The 27,807-nt window shown below is 43.7% G+C and overlaps 1 protein-coding gene across 1 annotated transcript; it reads left to right on the forward strand.

The window, feature by feature from the left end:
• Positions 1-67: 67 nt before the first annotated feature.
• On the forward strand, positions 68-27,581 carry NFE2L3 (NFE2 like bZIP transcription factor 3). Its single transcript, XM_039862575.1, is given in 5 exon segments — positions 68-931; positions 18,376-18,543; positions 24,290-24,373; positions 25,108-25,615; positions 25,618-27,581. Coding segments are annotated over 5 exon segments (2,067 nt in total). The 5' UTR covers positions 68-364; the 3' UTR covers positions 26,358-27,581.
• The last annotated feature ends 226 nt before the right edge of the window (positions 27,582-27,807 follow it).

Raw genomic sequence — 27,807 nt, forward strand, 5'->3', positions numbered from 1 at the left:
CCTCCCACGGGCGCGGGCCCCAGGCGGCAGTGGGCGGGGCCCGGCGGCGGCGCCCGCGGCCAGGGGCGGGGCCTGCTGCGGCGCGGAGCCGCGGAGCTGCGAGGCGGCGGGGCGGGCGGACACCGCGCGCAGGTGGTTCCTCCTCCGCCTCTCCAGATCCTCAGGCACCGTGCGGGCCCGCGAGGTCGCGCCTTTGTGCCCGGCCCCGGAGACCCGCGACGGCCGCTGTGCGCCCGGGTCCATTGTTTCGCTTCTCTTCCGGGCAGGTGCCGGCGGCGCGCGGGGCCCTCACGTGCCGCAGCGGCTGCTCAAGCGCCGGGCCCCGCGGACGCCGGTGGGGGCGTCCCCGGGCGCACGGCGGGAGATGAAGTACCCGAAGCCGTGGTGGTCCGACGGCGGCGGTCTCCTGCACCTCACCATCCTGCTGAGCTTGGCGGGGCTCCACCTGGACCTGGACCTGTACCTGCTGCTCCCGCCGCCCACCTTGCTCCGGGATGAGCTGCTGCTTGGGAGCGGCCCGCCGAGTCCCGCCTACGCGCTCGACCCTTTCCCGGCCTCGGGAGGGTGGGGACACGCGGACCACCTGCATCCCAAAGGCCGGGAGCCGGACCCCGTGGCGGAGCCCGAGGGCCAGCTGCTCCGGGAGGTGCGCGCTCTGGGGGTCCCATTCATCCCCCGCACGCGCGTGGATGCGTGGCTGGTGCACAGTGTGGCGGCGGGGGACTCCGACGGGGCCCACGGGCTGCTCGGCGCCGCCGCCTCGTCGACGGGAGGAGCCAGCGGCAGCGCGGACGGCGGTAGCCAGGCTGCGCCTGGGGGCGGCGGGGACCCCGGAGCGGCTCCAGGTAGCCCCTTGGCTGCTGGGGAAGAGGAGAAGGCGCCGGCGGAACCGACGGCTCAGGTGCCGGACGCCAGCGGGCGCGCAAGCGAGGTAACAGGAGAGCGGGGACGCGAGCGCGGGGCTAGGGGTGCTGGCCAGGAGCCCTGGGGGTGCGAGGGACCTGGGGAGCGGGCATCCCTGCTGCCCTCTTACCCTCGGTCGCTGGGTAGTTGCAAGTTCGCGGGCGACTCAGCGCCTTTCCTTTTCGTGATTCGGAACGAGGGCCGTCAGTGCTATCGCAGTGGCTTTTAGGTTTTTGAGAGAGAAGTGGGTGAAATCCATTTAGTTGTAGGGGACACCTTTCTTGTGTTTGATGGCTTAAGGATAGTTCGGGGCTGAGGAGAAAAGAAGGGATGCTGGCGACTTTGTTGCCACTGCCTTCGCTCAGTACCTTGTCTGTAGTGAGGTGTCTTTTCCTGGAACCCGTGCCTGACCCGGAGGATCCGAAGGAGGCCTTGGCCTCCGGGAGGACGCACGTTTCTCTTTAAAAACCTCGTTCCCGGCCTAACGCGATGGCCCTCGCCCGAATTTTCAACCCAATTGCAGTTCGTTTTGCTGCCTCCCTTGATTAAGGCAGACTGTCCCGCTGTGACCCCACCGTCCCCTGCGCTAACAACGCTCCTCCTGGAACGTGTGTAACAGCCGCGTGTTAGCGTAAAGTAGGTACTCCGACAGTCACCTAGTGACTCACAGGTTCCCTTTGGTTTAACATCCTGTTGAAACAAAGTTCACCAATAACTGCTGACTGAAGTATTTGTGTTGCACCCACTGGCCCCTTCCAATCCGAGGACACTTAATTCTAATTCCCACAAAACCACCTTTATTGGTATCGATCAACAGCTGTTCCTTGGACGTATTTGTGGATTGCAATCTTATGCAAAATGGGAATTGGGGCTAGACAGGTTTGTGTGCTGCTCTTAGAATTGCCTTTTGTGTAGGCAGTTGTCAGACGAGCTTCTCCACCCCCTCCTGGAGGGGTCATTGTGCTGAAGAGCTCGGTGATTCACTGTTATGCAGATCTGATCCCTTCCTCTTCCTGGGGCCAGGGTGGGGGTTAGTGAGAGTCTTGGTGGGCTCCTGTCTGTTCAAACAGTGGAAGGTTCTTCCTACACATCCAATCTGGATCCTCACCTGTATCCTCTGCCTTCTAATAAGAGGTGTGTGCTTCACTGCTATCTTTCCTGATTCTGTAACTTATGGGGTGAAACCCACTGCGGGATGCTGTACTAGATGGTACCCAGCCCCCCTCCCAGCTGAATGCCAACCAGCTTGCATAGTACACAGAAACCTGGAGGGAGGCAAGACTGTTTGCTCTGCAAGGACTCCACCCCCAGCATTACCTGGTTGATAACCTATTTAGACAGGCAAGCCTGCCTTGGGGAAAGCTCCGGCTCTGGGGGCCTAGATCAAGTCTTGGCCCCACGTTTCTTAGGGGAGAGGGTGACATTCATATGGAGCTGTTCTGGCATTGCCTTTCCTGGCTGGCATGTGTGAACCTGCTGGGATGACCTGGTTCTGTTCATTCTGGCGATGATCAGTTGTCAAGCACCTTAAACCATTTTCACAGCCAATTCATTTTTATTGGTAATGCCTTTTTTTACATCAACCTTCTGAGGTGCACAGGCCAGACAGCCTTATATCCAATTTGTACTTAAGGAAAAGAGGCCCGGCGAGGTTAGAAGACTTGACTAAAGCCACACAGCTAATTAGAGCCAGAAGTGGGACTAGAACCTGAGCTTCCTGACTCCCAGACTGGCACATAAATTAAGCACTCGCACTGTACTCAGGTTCTCTGGACAAAGGTGCAGCTGGAATGGGGCAATGCCTCTCCCTTCTGACCCAGGCTCATTGTCTTCAGTGCTGGATTGACTTTTAAAAGCAGATTGTACCATCGATAATGCTTAAGTTAGAATTTGAAACCGTTACTCTGGGAGAAAATCCGCAAATCTGGGTTTGGGGGGCATCACTTACTACTGTGCCCTCATACAGGTTAATCACACCAAGCCTCAGTGTTTCATCAGTGGGAGAGTGATGCTTACCTTGGGGGCGTTGTACCAATTAAATTGGAAAAGCATGTGTGAGGTGCCAGCCCAGTGCCTGGAATGTAATTGGTGTTCTCTTCTCTCGCCTCCATCCTCAACCCACCCTCCTTAACCTGTCCCCACTCACTTTATTTCTTTTTGTCTATTTGGCTTGGTTGTTTGTTTGTTAAGGGGGTGAGGTGTATTGGAGCCAGACCTGCCTGGTTTTGAAACCCAGCTCCATCATTTACAGCTTGGGCCAGTTCCTTAACTTATCTATGCTGCATTCTCACCTGCTCATTCACAATGAGAATAAGAAAGGTGCCTACCACATGGGGTTGTTTTGAGAAACAGTTTATTTCACATAACAGGCTTAGAACTGTGCCTGTCGCATCTTAAGTGCTCAGTAAATTAGTTAACTTCAAAGGGGGGGGGAGTGCTTGCCCAATGAGAACATCGTAAGTTGGCTTTGTTTTTAAATAGATTGTCTGGTGGCTTACATTTGCGTTGTAGGAGACAGGTTTTATAGTACAATTTTCCACAATTTTTGTACATGTGCAAAAATATTTTGGAGTAGGGGATTTTCCAAGTATCAAAAGAAGTACAGTTTTGGTTTCACTTCTTAATGGGGCTAAGCACCATCTGAAAACGATCCGGAATTCCCCAGGGCACACACGCTTCCCTTCACCACCACCACCATGCACTCACAACCCGTGAAGCACGTGCTCTTCAAAGCGATGCACATGCACAAGTGAAACAAAGAAATGAACAGATTTTGCAGAACGGAATGTGTGAGCATATTTCAGGACGGGGTGACTGCGTACAGCCAGCATCAGGGAGCTGTTGCCATTTTGAAACTGAGAAGGCTTGTGGTCATCTCGATGTGGCCCCTTGACCTGGGATGGGCACCGTCTGCTGGGCGAGGGGTCCAGCAGGACCCCTTGATTTGCTGCTCGATGAACTGGGTTTCTTCAGGTCACAGGAAGAATCTGATACAGTCAGTACTTGCTTCTCAGAGGAAAAAGGAAGAGAAAGGTCCTTAATTGTCCAAGTAAAATTTTTTTTCCTTTCAAAATCAGAGCATGCCCCTGATGCCTGGACAATTGGAGACGGACGAACTTTCAAACACTTGCTTGTTTTGAACTCACAACTAGGAAACAGAAATAGTCCAATACATTGCAGTGCTACAAAGATTCACAGTAGGCTCTTCCTTCTACTGACTAAAGGGTGCAGTAAAGATGCCCCTATAGCCTTGTATGGAAAGGGTGGCATCGGTCACTGTGTTAGTGTCCCAAGACTACCATAACAGTATTGCAAACTGGGTGGCTTAAACAATGGAAATTCATTGTCTCACAGTTCTGGAGATCACGGTGTAGGCAGGGTTGGCTCCTGAGGGCAGTGAGAGAGAATGCGGCAGGACCTGGCTGCTGGTGGTTTGCTGGCAGTCTTTGGCGATTCTTGGTCTTACCGCATTACCCCAACCTCCGCCTTCATCTTCACTGGCGTTCTCCTTGTGTATACATCTGTATTCAAATTTTCCCTGTTCTAAGGACACCAGTCATAATGGACTAGGAGCCACCCTATTCATCTTAACTGATACATCTACAATGCCTCAATTTCCAAATAAGGTCACATTCAGAGGTCCTGAGAGGGTTAGGACTTCAACATAGGAATTTCAAGAGATACAGTTCAATTCGTTACACAGTCACCACCTCTTTTCCTGGCAGTTCTTGGAGTTATTCTGTTTGTTTAGCAAATAGGCTCCAACTGTTGAAAACTAAGCTGTTTCTGGAAACAGCCAGTCTATGTGTAGGATCCTTTGCAGCAGGACTTACATAGGCCCATGAGCGAATGGGGGGCGGTGTTTGCTGGCTTGATGGGCAACAGCCCTGAGGAACCTATTTCACACTTTCTCCAGTCAGTCCTTCACCTCAGCTGGTAGGTTACAGAGGCAGCATCTCTGCAGTGTTCCTTACATCGTTCCCCCTACTCAGCTCAACTCAAATCACAGTGCAGGGCCCAGGCCCTCACTCAGCGGCTGCCCGGCTTGCTGGTCAAGTGCTCTGGCTCTGGAGTCAGACCAGCTGGGATAGCTGTCCTCGGTCCCCCTGCTGACTGGTCGTGTGGTCTCTGGGACACTTCTCCGTGCCTTGGTTTCCTTATCCTTAAAATGGAATGGTAAGAGTACCTTGGGGATTTGTTGTGAGGATTAAATGAGATCCTGCAAGGTCAGCAGAGTTGGTACATGGTAAGCCCTCGATAATGTGAGCTACTGCTGCTGATTCACCTGGGGCTCTGTGATGCCCCTTCCCCAGTTTATTTCTGTCCGTCCCGTTGCCAGGCGCAGGTTTCCAAGGCATGCCTTGGATTTCTCCACTTCCGTTTGGGGAGCCTCCACTAGCTCCTCATTACCTACCAATTCGATATATGCTCATTCAAGGCTCCTCCTCTGGCCATCGTGACCCAGCTCCCTAACTGCCTTAGCTGTGCTCATTTCCCATGATCCTCAGCCTGTATATAGCCTTCTTGCCAGCGAAAACTTCCTCCCTTCTCTTCCCGGTGCTTTCCTGCCTCTCACTTTGTTACCTTTGCCCAGAATGCCTCCTTTCATTCCTCCCAAGTCTTCTCCTGTTAAATTCTCACTCATCTCAACCGTCACCTCATCTATAAGCATTTCCTGTTCTTTTCCTTCAGGCCCTACACTCTGTATTATTTCTTTTATGGGACTTTGCACTCTCCACTTTGAACCATCGTGTCTTGAGTGCAGAAAGTGGGTCTTCTCTTTAACCTGCAAGCAGCACCCAGGACGGGGTTCAGGCAGTGTCTCTTGAGCACTCTTCATCCATCCCTCCATGCTGGCTTGATACCATGAGCTCGAATGTGTCTTCGGTCTTTCAAGGCCAGAACCCAACTAGAAAGTAGGTCAGATCCGAAATCCTGATGGGCCATCTGACCGTTTAATGCCGATTTGAGTGGATGGGGCAGTGGAAAGCAGACTTTCAGGTTGGCATTATAATTAATCAGGTGATGAAACAGGATTACCTAAAGTTATATAGCAAGTTAGCGACCTTGCCCAGAATAGAACAGGTCTGTTCTTAAGTGCTGAGTAAGCCATACCTCCCACCCACTACAAAACTACAAATGCGAAAACAAACTCCTCCCACTGGTGGCAGGCTTTCCATATGAAGAGTTTCTTCTCAAAATCTAATTGTTAAGGACCTACATTAATATTCAAATACACTTCTAGGCAGCCAAAGCCGGCGAGGCTCAGGTACACGACCTGAGTTGTTTTGGGTTAAGTTGCAGGTCGTGGTTGGCAGAATCTGAGAGGTGTAGGTGTCTGACCTGTGGTCATAAAGACATGACCTTTTGAGATTGGATATGACTCAGAATCGGGGTGCTCCTGAGAAGAGAACCAGTAAAAATGAATACACCTCCCCCTACACACATATTTTTAAGAAATTTATTTTGAGGAATTGGCTGCTGCGGTTGTGGAGGCCTGAATTCTAGGGCAAGACTGAATTCTAGGGTGGCCAAAAATGGCACACGCTGATGCCGCAGGTTGAGGCAGAATTTGTTTTCCCTCAGGAAAACGTCAGTTTTGCAGTTAAGGCCTTTCAACTGGTTGGATGAGGCCCACTCAGATTATCCAAGAAAATCTCTTAAAGTCACCAGGTTGATTATAGCCGTTAACCACATCGACAGAACACCGTCACAGCAATACCTGGGTTAGTGTTTAATCGAATAACGGTGTACTATAGCCTAGCCACGTTGACACATAAAACTAATCGTCACACCATCCCAGCTCTGTCTTCCCGGGCAGCTTTTGTGAGAGGAGAATATTGACCTCGGGTTAAGGAACCCTTAAAGGACCGACACAGCCTTGGCACATGGGTAGGTGTTCAACAGAGGATCTGCTCTCATTGCCCCAGAGCTGATCTCCAGGAAACTCAGGTCGTGCTGGGACCTGCTTTGGCGGGAAAGGAACCCTTCTCTCCCCAAGGCGGGAAATCATGTGGGAAATGGTTGAGTCAACTGGTGCTATTCCATGCTGAGAAGATCAGACTGAGGAAGGAACAAGACTGCCAACTCAAATATTTGAAAAGCTGTTATGTGAAGGAGGTCTTGGACTTTTGAGGAGCAGAACATTTCTATAAATATTTCAGTATATATCCCTGAAATACAAGGACTCTTCTAAACATAACCGTAATGCCATTAGTACACCTAAAAAAATCAGTAATTATTTAGTATCAACAAATAGCCAATCAGTATTCAAATTCCCCAGTTATCTCATGAGCAGTTTTCCATGGTTTGTTGGTTGGACTCATGTTAAAACAAGATTCAGACCTTGCATTATAGCCAGCTGTTTTGCATGATAAAGGGATATTCAGACTGGAGCTTCATATTTTCACGTGGCATCAGCTCTTTCCACCCCTGCTGTTCTCATCTGTGGGGTGCAGTGTGATGCAAGTGGGAGCCATTGTGTGTGGCGGTGGTGCAGTCAGGGTTCTGGCAGGAAGTAGCATTCACCCCGGATGGCTCAAATGAAGAAGGAGCATAATGAATGACTTCTTTCTTAGAGGAGCAGACAGGGTTTGGGGTACCCCCAGATTGGGTGGAAAAAGTTACCGGGGAGCCTGATGAGGTGAGGAGAGGCTGTTGTCACATGCAGATCAAGAGAGAGAAATACCTTGGCCTCTCTTTTGCTCACCCCCACAGTTTCCTACCTCCCACTGATGAACCCAGCTAGAAACCAGCCAGCACAGGAGGCCCACAGTTTGCAGAGACAGCTTCTGGGGGACACACGTGTCTCTGCAAAGGCAAACAAGTACCAGGACAGCGCCTGAGAGCTGGCTCTGAAGTAGAAATGCCTGCAGCCAAATCCTGGTTCCGTCACTTACTAGCTAGGTGACTTTAAGGCAAGTTGCTTAACCTCTCTCTGCCTCAGTTTCTTCCTGTAAGAGGGATGCTGAACAACTTAAATAAGATCATGTATGTGGTGCCTGGCCCACAGTGAGTGCTCAGTAAATGTGAGCTATAATTATTATAAACTGCTGTTACAACCACCTGGACCAAACAGGACACAGTCTCTCTTTATCCAGCTCCTCCTTTCTCTCCAGACTTGATGACTCCAGCTTGCCCGCAGCCTAGAAACAGACCTCAGAATTAGTTGGCCTTACCCCTCTCCCTCTAATGTCATCCTTCTTGTAGGCACCACACTGTTCTTTGTCTTTGAAGGTTCATCCAACCCTAAAGGTCAAAGCAGGTCTCAGTACTTCCTCCCCCAGATAAATAAATGAAAGGCCCAGCTCAGCCAGCTGGGACTGTTCACAGAGAGTTTTTTCGGGGTCAAACTCTCCAGCACACTGTTCAGGTCTCAATACAGTAAGGTAAGTACAGACTTAGAAATCACATTGCCAGTTATCAGAACTCCAGAGAGGTAGCGAGACGAGAAAAGCCCAGCTTGGCACCTGTCTTCACCTTCCCTCCACCTCCACTGACTCAGAAGAACCTTCATGCATGGCCCACACTGGTGACAAAGGCGAATTAACAGCTGGAGGACAGGTGCCATAAGTTTACGGCCCAGTAGGGAAGAAAACATCCAAATAGTCGTAATTTGAGATAGAATCGGATAAGGATCACAGGAGAAAACTTAGAGGGCATGAGATTTTAGAGACAGGAGAACCCAGCTTTAGCTAAAATGGCAGGGGGTGGGGGGACACACTGAGGAGGTTCTAGATCCATGCAGAGGATGAAATGAGTCTCTCCCCAGCAGAGAGGGCTGTGGTGGGGAGGGCCTTTCCAGCAAGGGCCAGTTCAGCACAAGTCCCTGGATTTTTCGTTGTGATTAGACACCTCACCTCACGGGTTTACGATGGCTTCCTATGGCAAGCGTGGCAACTTTCTTGTTCTTTTTTTTTTTTTTATTGAGTCCCAGCCCCACAAGAGTAAATAATCACCTACACACGAATAAAAAGTAAGTTAATGATGGGTTGAACTGACCCATTCTTTAAGTTAAGAGCACAGACCATAAATCTCCAGTACATACAACCGTACCTATAAAACATGTGCTCTGTATCTCAGCTCCGTGTCATCGAGTTGAGAAAAACAGGAAAAGGGAGCCCAGAGATAGTAATTACTGCCTACCCGGGGCTGGCATCACTTTCTCTTGACATTCTGATTGAGTTGCCAGCAATTAGTCACAAACAGCGACTCCGGAATCAAAAAGCAGTAGAAAGAGGTAGTAATGTCTGTATAGCATCTTAAAATTGTATAAAATGCTTTTTCTCAGCTAACTTCTTTAAAATGTGAATTAGAAAGTATCTTTTCACAGACCAAGGAAACTGAGGGTCAAAGCGGCCCAAGGTCGCACAGCTGGCAGGAGCATGATGGCCTTGTTACTCCACAGGTTTTGGACCTGAGCCTTCCTCACCACGAGGCTTTTCTGGGGGCTTGTAGACTGTGCAAATTATATTACAAGTGTGATAGGCCTTTTTCACTTTCTAAATGGAAGTATTATAATATTGAGTCCTCCACCCCTCTCTCCCTTGAGATTCTGGTGTCTCGTCTCTCCCCACCCGGACAGAATTGTTAACTCACAAATCGGGTCCTCTGGGAAGAGGGCTCTGAGATCAAGCGTAGCTGCAGGATGTTTACTAGGGAGCACCCTTCCTTGGCAGCCACAGCTGTGGAAGGGAGGACGAGAAAGCAGGACTGGACAGAAGCAGAAGTCAAGCTGCAACGCAGGCTCACAAAACCAGGAACTCTAAGGCTAAAGTGGCATACTATTTCACAACTGTCCCACAGTGAGCTGCAATGGTCAGGCCTTTATACTTTCCCTGCTTAGTTGTGGGTGCCCAGGGAAGGGTGTGACCGTAGGTGAAGTAGCTCTTAGCAGTTGAGGCATTCTGTGAAGGCACAGTGGGGAGGCCATGTGCCCACAGGTCACCAGCAGCTGCCACAAGTCCTTCGAGGGGAGTTTAAAAGCTGCACACTAACCTAGAGGAAAGTGTTCTCACTCATCAGTTCTTATGACATATGTTTCTATTCGCTTTATAATAGGCTTATAATAAATGATTGTTGAATGACTAAGTGAAGGACTGGCTAAGAAGATATTTATTGAATACATAAGGCTGTACAAGTGTGAGTTATCTCTTCTGCAGGTCTGGAATTCAGTCAACACTTTTTAGTCTGCCATCAATATTTTTGATTGTTATGCAGTCGCCTTTTTTCCTCTGTGGCCTCATCGATAGGGTGAGCATTTGGGGCGGTCTGGGCACATGCCTGTTGTCCATTTTAATTGTTAATAACACCACCTTACCCTCACAAAAATGGACTGGTTTGGGTGATAAATGACATAGCTACTTATTCATAGACCTCTGGAGTGTCAAAACTGAATGGGCCATCTCAGGAGCCCGGGTCTTCAGCACTGGAACGACTTGTCTCAGGTCTCACCTTCTGCCCCTCCTGCCTCTGTGTGGCCAGAGAGGAAGAGGCAGTACCTACAGGCATCAAAGCTCAAATTCCTACTCCCACCATGACTTTTCTCCCTGGCCTCTTCCGACTTCATGCCTCCGTCTCCGGGAGGACTCAGGCGTTCTCTGACATTTAGAATCTGTCCCCCACTTCCACCTGGAGCCCCGCCCCTACTGTCATAGTCACCTCTCTTTTCATATGTACATTGGTATCTCCAAGAGTGTAGCCACTAATGAGCTGCATTTGTAGCTTCTAATTAGCAAAATATTGAGAAACAATCCCATAGTAGGTGGGGTGGGAAGAAATGGGTATGCTCAGAAAGCACCGATGACAATGTTTGGCAAACGCCACCAAAGAAATTGAAAACATTGTCAGCATAGTTTCTTAAAAGAAAAAATCCCGGTGCAGGCAGAATTCAAGGAGAATTCTTTCAAACTTTCCAATGAGGAATTCTGTTACATAAAGTTTCCTAATTATTTTTCAAAACTGGCATGTCACTGATACCAAGATATCTCAAAAACACATCAAAGAAATCCAGGAATCACTCTTATGCATATTCATGCAAAATATTAAGTAAAATATTAGCAGGGCATACAGAAAATATAGACATAAAAAGCACTTTTTTCATGTTTACATTAGTTATCGTTGCTGCAAAACAAATTGTCCCAAAATGTAATGGCTTGTACAACCAGCATTTATTATCCTACAGTATCTGTGGGTCAGAAATTCTGCAACAGCTTAGCTGGGTGGTTCTCGCTCGGGGTCTCATAGGTTGTAATCGAGATGTTGGTTGGGTTACATTTATCTGAAGACTTGATTAGGGCTGGAGGATCCACTTCCAAGATGAATCACTCACATAGCTGTTGGCAGGAGGCCTCAGGTCTTTGCCAAGTAGGCCTCTCCGTGGAAAGCTGGATGTCCTTACGCTGTGAGCACCGGCCTTCTCCAGAACAGGTGATCAGAGAGAGTGCAGACAGGAAGCCACAGCGCTACATCATCGCTTCTATCTTATTCATTTTGTTAGAAACAATTCAGTAAGTCCAGCTCCCACTCAAGGATAGGGGGATTAATCTTTGACTCTTGAAAAAAAGAGTGTCAAATAATTTGCGGACATATTTTAAAATCACTTTAATGTTCAAAACCTATTTCTGCTTTTTAAAAATATCCTTCAAAAATAAGAATAGATGGATCTCTTCTTATTACCAGATCCTCAAATATATTCTGGCAATCCACTTTCTACTCCTTATCTTGAAACCAAGTTTTCGTTTGGAATCAGTCCTGCCACTGGTGCTTCAGAGTCCATCCTCTGTTGCCTTCTGGCAGAACTTGCTTTGCAATGATCCTTTCTCCTAAATCATTCCCTTACAAACATACACTAGTGTCTCTCATCTTCAAAACAAAGAAAACACTGCTCTGACCCATTTCTCCACTCCACAGCCAGAATTCTTGAACAGATCATCTGCACACTGTTTCCAATTTGTCACCTCTCGTTTACTCTTCCACACCAACAGCTTTCTTAACTGCCAAATCCAGTGGATACTTTTCTGTGCTTACTCATCAATCTCCAAACAGCATTCAACACAACCAGCTACTCCATTATTCTCGAAACACTTGGATTCCTAGATATAGCTGTCCTCTACCTCGCCCCCTAGCCCCATGCCTACTTCCTGTCTTCCCATCTCTTTGCTGGCTTCTCTGCCTGACCTCTGAGTAAATGTTGCAGGACTGGTATTCAGCGCCTTCCCGCTTTGTACTCTATTGCCAGAATCTCATTAGTTCCTGTGTTTTGTTTGTTTGTTTTTATTTGTGTATGTTGATGTGTTCCCACTGTATACCTCCAGTTCACACCTTTGCTCTAAATTCCAGATTCTCATCTCACCAGTGTAATAATAGATATTTCTCTTTGGCTTTGCCGATCTCAAATTTAACATATCCAGAATGAAAGAACTCTGCTTCCCTCTGAAGCTGTTCTGTGATAACTATCCACCAGGTTATTCAAGCCAGAAATCTGGAAGTCATTCTTAATGCTTCCCTTTTGTTTTTCTCCCATTTCCAGTCCCACAGTATACACCATGGATTCTTCCACTTCTCAGTCCGTTACCAGCACCTTTTTCCAGACGATCATCTCTCACTTAAGTTACTGTCTCCTTGTAACTGGCCTCCCCACTTCCTGTCTTGCCTTGCTGCAGAGACCGGATGGGAGGGGGTGAGTCAAAGTGATCTGATGCCACCACTGAACAATAAGAAGAGGACTGACATCCCAATAGAAAAATGGGCAAAGTCCTCAGACAGTTCATAGAAAAGGAAATACAAATGCCTTTTAAACTTGTGAAAGATGTTCACATGTAAATAAGAGAAATATAAATTAAAATTACAATGAGAAACCAGTTTCCATCTACAGATTTACACTTGTATCCATTGGTAGTAGGAATTTAAATTACCACACACATCTTTTAAGGGCTAGTGGAGAGAATCCATCCAATAAAAAAATGTACGTATCTGTTGACTCAGCACAAATTCTAGAAACTTGTCCTGCTTGCACATATGTGCAAATAAGTACTATGAGAACGTTTTAGATATTGTTTAAGATTGGAAACAACTAAATATCCATCATTAAGAAGGTAATTAAATATGTTATAGTAACAGGCAGATAAGTACAGTCTGAATATTATCTGCGCCTTGAATGCATTCCTGTTTTTCCACACAGCTCTACTTCTTTAGATCTCAACTAAGAGATCATCCACCCTGAGAGGCCTTCCTTCCCTAACCACTCTTTCTAAAGTAGGTCCCCTCTTCATTCACTTGCCATACAACTTGGGAGTTATTTTGTTAGTTCATTTGTATTTTTGGCTCCCTCTTCCTTTAGAATGTAAGCTCTGAGGGGGCAGTCTGAATGTATTTTTTCACTGTTGAATCCCTAGCATCTAGTGTGGTATTTGGCACTCAGTATATATTGACTGAATGAATGACTAAAAAAATGATTGACTTGAATCTGAAATAAAAGTCCACATGTCATTCTTAACTGGTGAAACATTCAAAGCATCCCATTAAATTCATGAGCAAGATAATGTCAGGTGTGAGGATGTGATTTAAATATGTATTTGGTCTCCATCCCCCTTTCAGGCCCAGAGCTCTCTAAGCCCTTGGGATTTCCTAAATGCGAAGAGCAATGGGAGCATCTTTTTTATTATTATTTTTTTTTAATTTTTATTTTAAATATAATATTTAGTCTTTTGTCCTCAGTTATGTAATAGCTCCAGAGCCACAAAAGTACAAGTGTTTTGTTATTCATGACAAGCCCTCCTTTCAAACACACCTGATTTATGTTAATGAGGTGACTTTTGGAAACCCCCTAAAGATAGGAGCTGGTTGCCACGGGAACTGACTGTGTGATTAGAAGGTTGGAACTTTCAGCTCCAAACCTGGACAAGTGGAGATTGAGTTCAGTCACAAAGGTCAGTGATTTAATCGGTCATGCTTGTGTATCGATGGGCCTGATTGATTAGCTATCAAAAAGGATAGGGTTGGAGAGCTTCTGGGTTGGTGAACACGTGGAGGTGCTGCAAGAGTGGACACCTGGAGAGGCCACGGATGCCCCGTGCCCTTTCCCAGATACCTTGCTCTGTGCTCCTGGTTGCTCCTGAGTTTTGTCCTTTTATAATAAAACGGTGATCTAGTAAGTAACATGTTTCCCTTAGATCTGCGAGCTGCTCTAGTAAGTCAGTTGAACCCAATGAGGGGTTGTGACCTCCGATTTATAGTCAGTCAGAAGCACAGGTGACAACCTGGGCTTGCAGTTGTCCCAAAGAGGGTGATGAGGCAGTCTTGTGAGACTGAGTCCTTAACCTGTGGGATCTGATACTACCTCCAGGTAGATAATGTCAGAATTGAGTTAAATTACAGGACACTGTTGGCAAGGAAACAATTTTATTTCTAACCTTCTAGGTTCTATGGCCTGGTAATTAAATTGATATAAGACAGATTAACAGGAGAAAAAAATTAATTACATATATACCTCCTGTGTACAAAGGTCCTGGTTTGCAGCTCCCTCAGAAAAGGCTGAAGTCTTCACCTTAAATACCATCCTCAACTGAAGACAAAAGAAGATGGGGTGGCAGGAGGGAGGGTCGGGTTTGGGATGTTACCAGGAAAGGCACAGTGAACACGAGGCGTCGTCCCCCGCTTCCTGGTACAGCCAGGGAGATGCCCTTGCAAGTGGAGATTTTCCCTTATGCAGGTAGATAGATGTCTCTTACAGAAAGGGTAGCTTCTGCTTGGTTTTCAGAGCTGCTTTTCTCAAGTCCACTGTTCCTGAAAAGTAACTAAAATGTTGGAAAGAAAGGTGAAAATAATTATTAAAGCAGTTGATGTGTCTATGTACTTTGTGGGAAGGAATATAGATGAACAGAAATTTTAATGGAAGAATAGTTCTTGCTGTTGCCTCAGCCCTTTGCTGTTGCCTCAGCCAAATTGATTTTGCTATGCAGGGATTTTAAGGATAATTTTTTGATTAAAAAAAAAAAACTTTCAATAATAGTATGTCTTTTATTCAAATTTACCTGTTCTTAACATTTTGCCCCATTTGGCTTATCTATTTTTCTAATTGTGTCTATCTCTGTGTGTACATACTTTTTGTTCTGAAACATTTAAGAGTGAATTGAAGCCACTGTGTCCCTTGGTGCCTAAATACATAAGTTTATATTTCCTAAGGACAATGATTTTCTCTATAATTATCAAAATCAGGAAATTTAACAATGACTCTAAGACTATTATCTAATCTGTCCATATTCAAATTTTATCTATTGCCTGACTATAATATCATATGTAATACTTTTTCTTCTGGGTCAGCATCGAACCCAGGATCACCCATTGTATTTAGTTGTCAAGTCTCTTAGTCACCTTTAATCTGGAAAATTTTCTTCAGTCTTGGTATATCTTGACTTTTAAATTTTATAAGAGTATCCATTAGTTTGTAAAATGGCCCCAATTTTTATTTGTCTGATGTTTCTTCATAATGACATTGAGATTATGAATTTTGGGCAGAAATGCCACAGAAGTGGTAACATGTCCTTCTCCGTATCACGCCAGGCACATAATGTTGATTTATCTCCATATTGTGATAGATTTGACCACTTGATTTAGATGGTGTTTGCCAGCTTTCTCGTATAGTGTTATTATTTTCTCTTTGTAATTAAAAAGCAATCTGTGGAGTGATACTTTGAGACTAAATATCTTGTTTCTCATCAAATTTTTACTCTCTAGTTTTAGCATCCATTGATGATGATTTTCTAACTCCATCATCCTTCTATATTTATTAGTCGCATTCTCTGGTATGGAAGAGATTTCCTTTTTCCCTCATTTACTCATTTGTTTATATCAAATGGATTCATTGATTCTTTTAACTCATTTAATGAGTTATGATCCATTATTATATGATAGGCTTTTTAACCTAATTTTTCATTCTTACAGTATGAGTTGTAGTCATACAGAATTTCTCTACCTTCAGTTATTCTCTTCCCAAGATTTTAGGCAGCCCATCTTACCAAACTCTCATACACTCTTAAAAGGTTTTCTCCAGAAAAAAGTTCCCCCAGACTAAAGTTTATTTAATTGGTTTCCTTATGGGCTTGATCTAGTCCTATATTTGTAACTTTACAGATGACATGTTCTCATGATTTCATGTTCATGTGTGTGTCCGTGTGCGTTGTAGCAGCTCACATATTACACATTAACTAAGGGTACCTTGCTTCGTGGTTCCTGAGTAGCTCATGTGATTTAGATATTAGCTCCTATGCCCACCACCAGCAAATTCATAAACAAAGCCAACTGTCTCAGGAACACAGAATTTTGAATTTGATTATCTTCAGGCTTAACAAAAGAAACTTTGCCTTGGCAAAACATGGAGGTTAAAAGAGTGATACCCTTTTCCCTCTTTCCTCAGATTTAGACAGGAATCAGCATTGTCATTGCAGGAAAGAGCAAGACAGAGGCATGTGACTCATCAGAAGCCTGTCCCTACCAAAGTCTTAGGATATTGTGTCTAGGAGTTTATCTAGTCAACAAACATCTGTTAAGGGTCTACTATGTGTCCTACAGCAGGAACCAGGCAGAGTCCCCGCCCTCAGGGCTAGCATTCTAGTAAGACAGGTAGTCACCAAATAAATAAATATGGTAATATACCAGCTGGTACTAAATGCTACAGAAAAAAAAAATAAGCAAGATCAGGGAGATAGATATTGATGGGAGAAGCCTCTTTTTTTATATAGAGAGTGCTTAGAAAGAAAAGTGAGATGGTAATATTTAAATAGGGACCCAACGGGAAACCACGGGGGAGAGGGGGGAAAGCAAGAGCCTTCTCACTGGGACAATGCTTGGTGCGCCTGAGGCTGAGCATGGGTCAGTGCCAGGTTTAGAGATGATAAAGATGAAGCACCAGCAAGGAGAAGTAGTCAGTGAGGTAGGAGAATAAATAGAGAAGGTACTTGGATGCCAGGTGAAGAACATGTTTCCAGGAAGGAGTAACTAAGTGAATATTGCTGGTGGGCCAAGTAAGGTGAGCATGGAGAACTGGCCTGACTGGGGAGGCCCTGATGAGCTGTTTCAGTGGAGCAGCGGAGACTGAATCCTCACTGGAACAGATTCCAGAGAGTATGCACTAAGTCCAGGGGATGCTGGAGGATTTCTCTCTGACAGAGAGCAGAAAAATGGGATGGAATCCAAAGAGTAATGTTAGGTCAAGGGAGGGGATCGTAAAGATGGAAGGTGTGATTGTATGTTAATAGGCTGGTGGCAATTATCCAATAGACAGGAAACGATTCTTGGGGCAGAAAAGAGCATAGAGGAGCAGGAGCAATGTTCATAAGCACACGCGCTCCTTATCAGGTGCACGAGCGGACAGAGGTAGGAACGAGGCCACATCCAGTGTGGAGAGGAAGGCCGAGTATGTCAGGTACAGTGAACAGAGAAGCAGGTAAAAACGAAGTGGGCCACCAGCACGTCAGCTTCCTTTTTCTGCTCTTGCATGCATTTCTCTCCTTATGCTGGCATCTGTGGATTTCCATTTCTTTGGCCCTTCATGTGTTTGTTTTTTCTGTTTTTAAGATGAACATTTCTGCAGATTAGAGTGGAGGGGACAGTGGTGCTGTCTTGTCCTTTGAGTTAGTTCAGTGTGCTATGTTATTGGAGGAGAGACATTAGAATGGTTTGAGAAGCCTTGGTATTACATTAGAGGGGAAAGAATTATACAGAGAGCTTTTAGTATAATAATTGAAAGTATCAATTTATGCAATATATGCTAAGTGGTAACTATTTGAATGGTTAACTAGAAGAATTCGCTAGCCTTTTAATTATATCTCCTCAGTTAAAATAAATTAAGAGGTGGAAGCACTCAGTAAATAAGCATTGTTGAAAATATCTACGGAGGTATTAGTGTAAGCTTTGTTATCTTTATTTTCTCAATATAAAAATATATTTAACTTTTTCCTGATTATTGCAGAATATCCAAACAGAAATGTATAAGGATCTCTTTTTAACCACCCCCTGCCCCCACCCATCCCACCTTTCAGAAGGAACCACAATGAATACTTGTAATAAAACTTTCCAGGTTTTTCTATGTATATTTGATCAGAGTTTACTTCTGACTTAGCTGTTTGATCTATTTTCAGCAGAAAGCTAAATAGAAACAGCCTGCTGTCAACATTGCTTTCCAAATCTAATCAAATTTGCAAATATTTTAGACTCGAGGGCTTTATAATTGCATATGATTTAAATTATGCAGATTAGAACAGCCTGTCTCACAGTGACTTCTTAAGGACAAGACTCAAAACTGAGCTTTGTTTCAGAATTAAATGTTTCTTTGATACTGAAATAATGAAATGCCAGTCTTAGGTTTTACCTTGTGGATTTTCATAATTGAGAAGGACAATGCAGTTGTAAAGATTGTTTGACATTTGATGAAATATGGATTTCTACTTAGCACATTTTGGGGTACTTTTATAGGAGAATGAAATATTAAGAGCTATGGGTCACAGTTCCCAGCATGAGGAAAACGAGCAAAGAGCGTCAAGCCAGAAGGAAAACCCACTACAGCAGAAGAATGAAGATGAAAATAAAATAGCAGATAAACCTGAGTGGGAGGCAGAAAAGACCACTGAATCTAGAAATGAGGTAAGCATATCCTAGCCTTACCATTTTGGATTTAGGGTAGATTTTGTAAGGCTTTGACAGTTGCGTTGAGAATGAAATTTGTATACAGGTGTGACCTACAATAAGCAAATCTGATTTATGAAAATATATATTTTTCTAGGTTATGGGAGTGGTTATTTGATTTACAAGGAATCAGCCCACAGAATTAGTTATCTCTTACTAAACTCAAGATATTGAGTGTATGAGTGAGTGCGTATACATACCTATACCCCTTCCAGGAACTTGTCAACAGGTTTTATTAGAGATGGCCGGCATCCCGAATCCAGGAATCCTCAACCAGCTACCTGCAGAGGCAAGGCAGCCAGCTGGCCAGGTCTGGTAGAGCGAGCCAGGGGACCCTGCAAGCGAATCACCCTCTCACCCTCAATACCAGCTGGGACTTGGGCTCAGATCTTCACTCAGGCTCCTGGCGGGCCATGCTGAATGGGCATCCAGGAGCCCACTTTGTACCTCTGGCCTAGACTAAGGCCAGGCCCAGTGGGACAGCCTTTCTTGGCTCCTCTGTGGCTTAACTACATTCTTTGGCAGTGAGAAGAGGTGTAGAAAGATGAATTCCAGGAGTCAGGCTAAAGAAATGGGTTCTTCCTGAAGTCTGTGCCTCTTTCTTTCTTTCACTTGGGCCATACTCTGGTTTCTAGTCAGCCCTGCTGAGGTCCTAGCCCACAAGCCTGGCAAACAAATGCTCCAAAGGTTGGCACAGAGGTTCCACAGACTTTTAACTACTTAGCTTGTGCACCCAGAAGGGGCAGCTTTGCACGTCTTGTTCCTGATGATACTCCCTGCCCCAGCTTGCTCCAGGTGGAGTTTGGGGCTGTGCCTTGAACACCCTCGGAGGATGGAGGTTACCATGCTTTGGCCCTTCTTGGATAGTCCATCATCACTGTCACCTTGACCATTACATCGAACATTACATGATTAACGGACTAAAATCAGAAACCAGCTTTGCTCTCTTTGCCGACCCACCATTCCCAACCTTCTAGTCCATTCTGTCCTGTTCTAGGAGAGCTGGCTCTTCCCTACACTGTGAGTGAGATGCACGGCCATCCCTATGACTTCTAGATAATCAGATAAAAATCTCTCTGGTCATCCCAGTACAGCAATTGATCAGCAATATAATCCTGTGTAATTTTAAAAACTCTGAACTGAAATGCAGCTTCTCCTTTCCTCCTGGTTTCATCTGCTGCAGCCTCAAAGCCTCTCCTACGTGTGTGTGGCCTATGTGTGTGTTTCCCCCATTCTTCCTCCCTTGCTCACTAGGCCGCCTTCTCTGGGATGTGGTCGGGGAAGTAAAGGCTCAGGAGAAGTGTTGCTTGACTGACCCTAGGATATATTTAAAACTATTTCTTTGTTGGATGGACACTTTCATTCCATAGATTCTTTGGAGACCCACCCCAACCCTATATGTTGGAGCCCTTCATCTGCCCTTCTCTTGATAAGGACAAATGCATCTCCACCTCCAGATGGCCTTTAGGAGTCCTCACTGCTTTTTCAGTGGCATCCACACCCTACCTCTCCAGGTGGCCCTTTAGCCACATGCTGGCTCTCCAGCCTCTGGTCCTAGAGCTCCTTGACCTCTTTCATCAGTCTGGTTGTTTCCCTAGCTGCAGCCCTTGCCCAGCCTCTTGCCCTTCATATTTCACAAGCAGCCTCTGGACCTCATTTACTGTGTTCCCTAAACTGCAAGGAACACATAGCACCTGCTTATCTTCAGGTGAGGGTTAGGGAGCTCACACCAAGGAACCCCTTGTTTTCACTCCCCCTCCTCTTAGGCTTTTCAACCCTTTTATAACCTTTGAGTGAAAACCCCGTGGCAGCCTGGCAGTTCCTTTAGAAACGCAGGCGTTTGCACTTGCCTGTGCCTTTACCCGCTGGCGTTCTCCCCAGGCCGTGTATTTCCTCTGAATTCGTGTACCCTTGGTGAGGTTTTACCTACCTCCCCTGCCTTCCCCCGCCCCCGCCCCAACCCCCACACACACACCACTGTCACAGCAATGCTAGTGGCTTTTTATAGTACTAGTGGAAAACATGTATTTTGAAGACATTTCAGCCCACTTTGCTGAGTGCCTCGGAGAAATGTTTTTATCACAGCCTGTCACTTCATTATATTTAGATATATGCTATTGGTTTATTTTCCTCCTGGGTAAGCCTTTGCCTTTACTCCCTCATTGGGCTTCCCAATAAAGCAGGAACTGTGTTTTCTATTCCTTTGAATTATCTGAAGTAACTCGCTGCTAGATACTTAGTAGGTACTCATTAAATACTAATGAAGAGGAGGTAGATGAAGTTGGGAAAATATACTTTTCATCCAGATTAACTTTCCAGAAACACATTAATTGCCCAAAGCAAGCATTTGTGCCTTGGTCCTTAAGTATCAGGCTTGCTCATTTTGTACCTCTGTTCCTGGCCTGTCTTGTTCAGTTAGCATTTATACACGCTTTTGTGTACTTCAAATCAACATTTCTTATAGGAGCTTCTGACTATATCCATCTCTTTTTGTTGTTGTTGTTGACCTCACAGATTGCAAGGCCCTTGTTAGCTTACAATCCCTTATTTTATTTTTTTTATGCCTACAGCACCTGGTCTTCCTAGTACTAACCCATCCAAGTACTAACCAGGCCCAACCCTGCTTAGCTTCTGAAATCAGACGGGCTCGGGCTTGTTCAAGGGTGGCATGGCCATAGAGTCATCTTCTCTTTTACTGAGATGTCACTTACTAGGTGTTCTTAGTTTGTTGAAATAAAACAGTAATGAGTTGTCTGATCAAGTGAATTACTGGCATTTATTTCCATTCTTTTGGATGATAACTAGGACAACTGATATAATTTGCTACTTAACAAGTGACTTGTTTCTAGCCCCACTGCAGGCCCAGACTTAAGACTGTTGGCTGTTAATGAGGAGTAAATAGTGTATGTGGGTCAGCAGGTCTGAAGAGATTTTATTCTAAAGATAGGTTGAGTTTATATTAATGTTTAATCTTTTAAAACATGTCTTATAAAGTTAATTGTGTCCACCATATTCTTTGGATACTCCTAGTGATCTCTGTTCAAAATGCAATGAATTCTTGACCCCAAATAGAACTGTGTGTTCGCATTTTAAGATTTAAGAAGGAGAATTAAGAAACTGACTTAATGGCAATCTAAATCGAACTTATTGTAATAATGGCTGGGTTGTCTGCCCATTTTCATGCAAGATCTGTACCTAGCAAACAGAAAAAATTAATTAGATTTAGAAATGGATTAACCGAGTTCTGTGTCTCAAAAATTATTTTGTATAATTTCTTAAGTGAGGTAGACAGCACTCTGTTGCAGTGACTTCAAACAGAATGCTTTCCACAGTTAAGGCCCTCAGATGGTACATGCCAATGAGATTCTGAAGTGAATGAGGGTATTTTTTTTGTTAACACAGGTGAGGGTAGGTTTAAAGGAAACACCAAGGAAAAGGGACACTCTCAAGGACTAGCAATAGCATGAAGCCATTACCAACATCAGGACAGAAGGGGACCTGGGGAGAAAAAAATGCTCAGTGAGAGCTGGAATTGATGAGAGACTCAGAAGCTGCTGTCCCTAAGGCACTCTGCTGCTGCTCCACCTCCTGCCTGTCTCCAGTGGACCCAAGCACAGGGCTGGGTCGGTAGGGGTTAGCCCCTCAGCCCACACACTCCAGAGGCACTGAACAAGAGGGAACAGGCAAAAGGTTTAATGAAACACATTTTTGAGAGCCTGGAGGGATAGGTCAGTCCATAATTCATTTTAAGCAGAATTATCCTCATACTCTTCTTTATTCTTAATAGTAAGGCTTTTCTGCAAATAATGTTATTTATCCACCATTAAGGATTATTTTTTCAGGAATCCAGATTTGTGCAGATGTCATCCATTCTCACACAATTACAGTCAAGTTTGAGGCTTTTAAAAGAATTGAACACTTCTGAAATTTCCTCAGAAATAAGGAAACCATTTCAAATAATCCAACTGGCAAAGAAGTCCGCTATCCATTTAAGAATGTGTAATTTGCCAGTTAAAGAACAAGAAACCTTATCCACCAGTTTAGCTTACATAATCCAATAGTACCCATAGAAATAGACCCAGAAAGCTTTGTATTTACAATGAACTATCTTGAAAACCTAGCTTCATACAATCCAAGGCATTTGGCAGAAAAGGAAACCAAGTATTTGTACACACCTGCTCCTCTGTCCGGCTGGTCAATCTTCAAAAAAAAAAAAAAAAAATCCTAAAGTAAAAAGTCAGAGGTGGGAGTGATGGCATAGCACAAGTCAGGAATGTGAACATATGTAAAAATGACCCCCATGCCACACCAAAAACAGTAATCCTGGATATAATATAATGGATAATATTTTTAAGTACACAGCAGAACTCAAAAGCAAGAAGGGGAAATGCTACAGATATAATAAACGAGGAGAAACCTGGAGGGACACAAACCCACAATTTAAAGTAATCAGGTGCCAAAACTGAAGGGCTCCAAGGAGGCCAGATGTCATGACTGAGACTGGGAGTGGATGGATGGGAAATGAGGTCTCTGGCCCATACATGGGACACCTGAGTTCCCTGTTTAAAAAGGCTTTTGATTTGGGAAATGGGGACTAGGACAATTCTAGCCACTAGACAGGAGACAGAACAAGGAAGCTGTCTGGTGATTCTTTAGAAAACAGAACCCCAAATGGGCTCCAAAGGCAAATACACACTCTGAATCCACACTACTATTACCGTCAGGAATGCTGAGCCAAGAAAACAAAGTTTAGAAAATGAAATAAAAAGTGCCCCTTGCAAAGAAAAACACAAAACTGCCTTATAGTTATTTGGTACCCCTTGATATATGGGATTCATATGCTAATAGCTCTCCACAAAGATGAGCTCACCATTAAATTATAAAAGAAATTGAGTGGTAGAATGAGAAAATTTAATTTCTAATAGTCCCAAGAGAGACTACAAAGTGTGAAGGAGAAGCGGTATTCAAAGAGTTGATGGCAAAATATTTCCAAAATTAAAAAGATCTTACAGCTCAGATTGAAGGAACACACAGAGGCCCAAGCAGGCTAAGTGCAAAGTCTCAGACATATCAAAGTGAAATGGCAAGACAACAAAGACTAAGAGAAAAATCTTTAAAATTACCTAAGAAAAAGATTGGCTATAAAATGACAGCTTGCAAATACATCAATAGTGAAAAAAATGCCATAGCATGAAGTACTGAGGGAAAACATATACCTGATAATCTTACCAGATGAACTTTCATTTACACATGATGGCAAAATAATTCCAGGTTTTAAAAATTAAAAATTTACTGCTTGAGGAGCCTCTCTAAAAAGAACTATCAAATAAGTTATTGCAATAGGAAATGGAACTAATCCCTGAAGGCAGATGAAGCATAAGTTAATAAATCTAAATACATATTTGAATGTAAAATTACATAAATTTGTAGCAGATTTAAAGGGTTGGCTATGGAGGGGCAAAATAAGGCTGAACTAATGATATACTAGCCAAAAATTCAGATGGTTAAGGCAGAAATAGGGGAAGAATTGAAAGTTCTTATTTAAGGAAGGGCATTAAAATATTGACTACTAAAAGAGGGATGTAAAAATTGCGAGAGGGTTTTACCTGGCTTGGGGACCCTGTTATCCCTCCAAGATAAAACAAAGCCCCAAGCAACCACTTCAGTCTTTTAAATGAATGACATACCTTTTGTTTTTCTACAGAGACATCTAAATGGGACAGGCACATCTTTCTCTCTGGAGGACTTACTTCAGTTGCTTTCATCACAGCCTGAAAATTCACTAGAGGTATCTGAAACTTTGGCTTTTATTCTTGCAGGAAAATACCTGCACTGACCTTTCTGAATAAATATAACCTTTTTACATAGATTACAGTTTAAATACTTATGTAATAGCTATCACATATTAGTAAACAGACTTAGTATTACTTTTTATAGGAATACTTCAAATTTGGAGAATTAGCCAAATGTGTACACTCTTCCTCTATTTAATAAACACAGAGGGATAATCAAATTTAATTCATATTGAATCAAATGGCAGTAAACATGAACTAGGGCATAGCATTTTTGGCAGCATTTGTGTCTTGTCTTCATTATACTATTTGGCTTGATTTACTTAAAAAGATCTCACACACACACATACACTACTTCACTACAGCTGTTATTATCCATGATCCTCCACAATATGGATTTGGATTGTCAACAGCTAGAGTGAGTTGCATCTTATAAAGTAGTAAAATATAGTTAACGGTAGAATGATCTAATAACAAGACCAGCCTTTTTTAGTAATATAATCAAGTTTCCTAAATTGCCGTGTTGGAAAATTTACCCCAAGAGCACATTCTGATTTGGCTTCCTTCCACCACCACGTCGCGTTGCTTGTATTTATTAGGGAAAGCTATTCATAGCCAAAGGCATATCCCTGTTTCTGGAGGACTTGACAAAAGTGAGGAAAGAAAAGGTACTAGAATTGCTATTGCAACTGGGTTATGTGTATTAAAATGTTTTCTCTTTCTTTCTCAGGGCATCTCACTGGGAGATATTCCTCCTCTTCCGGGAAGTATAAATGAGGGCATGAATTCTTCAGCACATTATAACATAAATTTTAGCCAGGCTATAAGTCATGATGTGAATCTCCATGAGGCCATGTTGCTGTGTCCTGACAACACACTTAGAAGAGATCCAGTAGCAAGGACTTCACAGCCACAGGAACCATTTCTGCAGTTTAATTCTCATACCAATCCTGAACAGACCCTTCCTGGAACTAATCTGACAGGATTTCTTCCAGTTGTTGACCATCAGATGAGGAATCTAACAAGCCAAGACCTTCTATATGGCCTTGATATAAACATATTTGATGAGATAAACTTAATGTCTTTGGCCACTGAAGGTTTTGATCCAATGGAACTTTCTCACCTTTTTGAAGAATCAGATTCTGATTCTGGGCTTTCCTTAAATTCAAGCCAGAATAGCACCTCTGTCACCAAGTCTAATTCCTCTGTGTGTGAAGGTGCTATTGGTTCTAGCAATGACCTGAATCTCTTTCCCATCATGCCTTAGAAGGGGCTGTAGGAGGCTACTACCCAGAGCCCAGTAAGCTTTGTCATGTGGATCACAGGAGTGACTCTGGTTTTCATGGAGACCTTGCATTTCAACATATACTCCATAACCACACTTACCACTTACAGCCAGGTGCACTAGAATCCACTTCTGAATCTTTTTCATGGCCTGGGAAGTCACAGAAAATAAGGAATAGGTACTTCAATGAGACAGACAGAAACTTAAGCCGTGATGAACGCCGTGCTAAAGCTCTGCACATCCCTTTTACTGTAGATGAAATTGTCCGCATGCCTGTTGATTCTTTCAATAGCATGCTAAGCAAGTACTACCTGACAGACTTACAAGTGTCACTCATCCGTGATATTAGACGAAGAGGGAAGAATAAAGTTGCTGCTCAGAACTGTCGTAAGCGGAAACTAGACATAATTTTAAACCTAGAAGATGATGTATGTAACTTAAAAGCAAAGAAAGAAACCCTCAAGAGAGAGCGAGTCCAGTGTAACAAAGCTATTAACATAATGAAACAGAAACTGCATTACCTTTATCATGACATTTTTAGTAGATTGAGAGATGAAGAAGGTAGGCCAGTCAACCCAAACCAATATGCTGTTCAATGCAACCATGACGGAAGTGTTTTGATTATACCCAAGGAACTGGTGACCTCAGGCCACAAAAAGGAAAACCAAAAAGGAAAAAGGGAGAGAAGAAATTGAAGATGGGGCCCATTAATATGTATATAGTCACGTTCAGATGGATCACAGACCAATGAAACTGCTTCACCGTTAGCTCCTAAGTATTATATGTACCTTTTAAGTACTACTACTTGAATCACTGTTAAGTCAAGGCTATATTTTGAAGCTTATATGAACAGAAGTTTTAGACTTCAAGATCAGACTTGTGGAAAATTTGGGGAAAGCCACTTTTTATTAAATCTTGCATTATAGGCACAAGTCATAAATATGTATAAAGACTAGGATGACATGAAAAACTTGGTCTAACTATCCACTGTGGTTGCCATTTTTTTTTATAAGATGGTTACTTCAAGAGCAAATGACGGATGTAATTATGTTAAAATGTGTATTTCAATCTAAAGTAGCCTTAATCTCATTTAGTTTGTTAGCACTGAGTATACATATAGTGAATTTTTAAAAGCTATTTTAATTTTTATGAATACTTAAGTTATAGCTTCTGTGAAAATAAATTTTATATTTGAACTTATAAGTTAAAATAATCTACCTTGGATATTTTCCCTCCAAAATACCATTCAGGAATACAGCTGATAGCATGTTCGATCAAACCGAATTGGAGTCAACACAGTATGTTAGACTGGTAAGGAAAATCCCCCTTTGGATTCAACTGAATACTATATGAAATACACTAAATGGCCGAGCTCTAAACTAAGGTGCCAAAAACAAAAAAAGAATGAAGCTTTAAAATATTAAGAGTGTATTAGGCTTTAATGGCTGAGAACAAAGACCTATAATCACAGGTTTTGGAGAAGAGCTACCTGTGCACAGGGAAATAGAACTCATGGCCACGTAAAGCCAGCCTGTAAGGATGGCCTCACATCCGTAACTCTCGTCTCACCAAAAACCCTCATGCAGCTTAATGTGAAAACATTACAAGCCGTACAAGAACACAAACCAACAGTAATTTCAATAGATAAGCATAGACTCTATAACCAAAGAACCGGAAATCCTGAAATCATATGAAACTGTATGGTAAGAAACAAGTGGATTTGAAAATGAACTTTAAAAATCCTGGAAATGGCACTGAAATGAAAATGAGTTAACATGAATAATTTCAAGTTGAGTGTTATTTCCTCCCTAAGATTTATTTGCTTAACAATGTAGAAATCACAAGTCAAAGTATCCTGGGTTACCGAAATGCAGCATTTTGAGTGGATTTTTATAATAAACCTTTTCCTCCATTTTAAATTGGGCCCTGGCATTTCTTTCAAGCTACAAATTTTGCCAAGTGCTTCTAGATACTTCTGACCGGTTTTGTGCAATGATCATTTACATCTGTTGAATATCTTAACTTTTGGTAGATTACAACTCTGAGGCACCTTACCACAAATTACTTTAAGTGTACAACATAAAGTATTGATTTACTTGTAGGATTCAAAACTGCTAGTAGCCTTGCTCAATTATTGACTGCCTA

Source organism: Pteropus medius, unplaced genomic scaffold, assembly GCF_902729225.1.
Source record: "Pteropus medius unplaced genomic scaffold, Ma_sr-lr_union100, whole genome shotgun sequence".
Lineage (NCBI taxonomy): Eukaryota > Metazoa > Chordata > Mammalia > Chiroptera > Pteropodidae > Pteropus > Pteropus medius.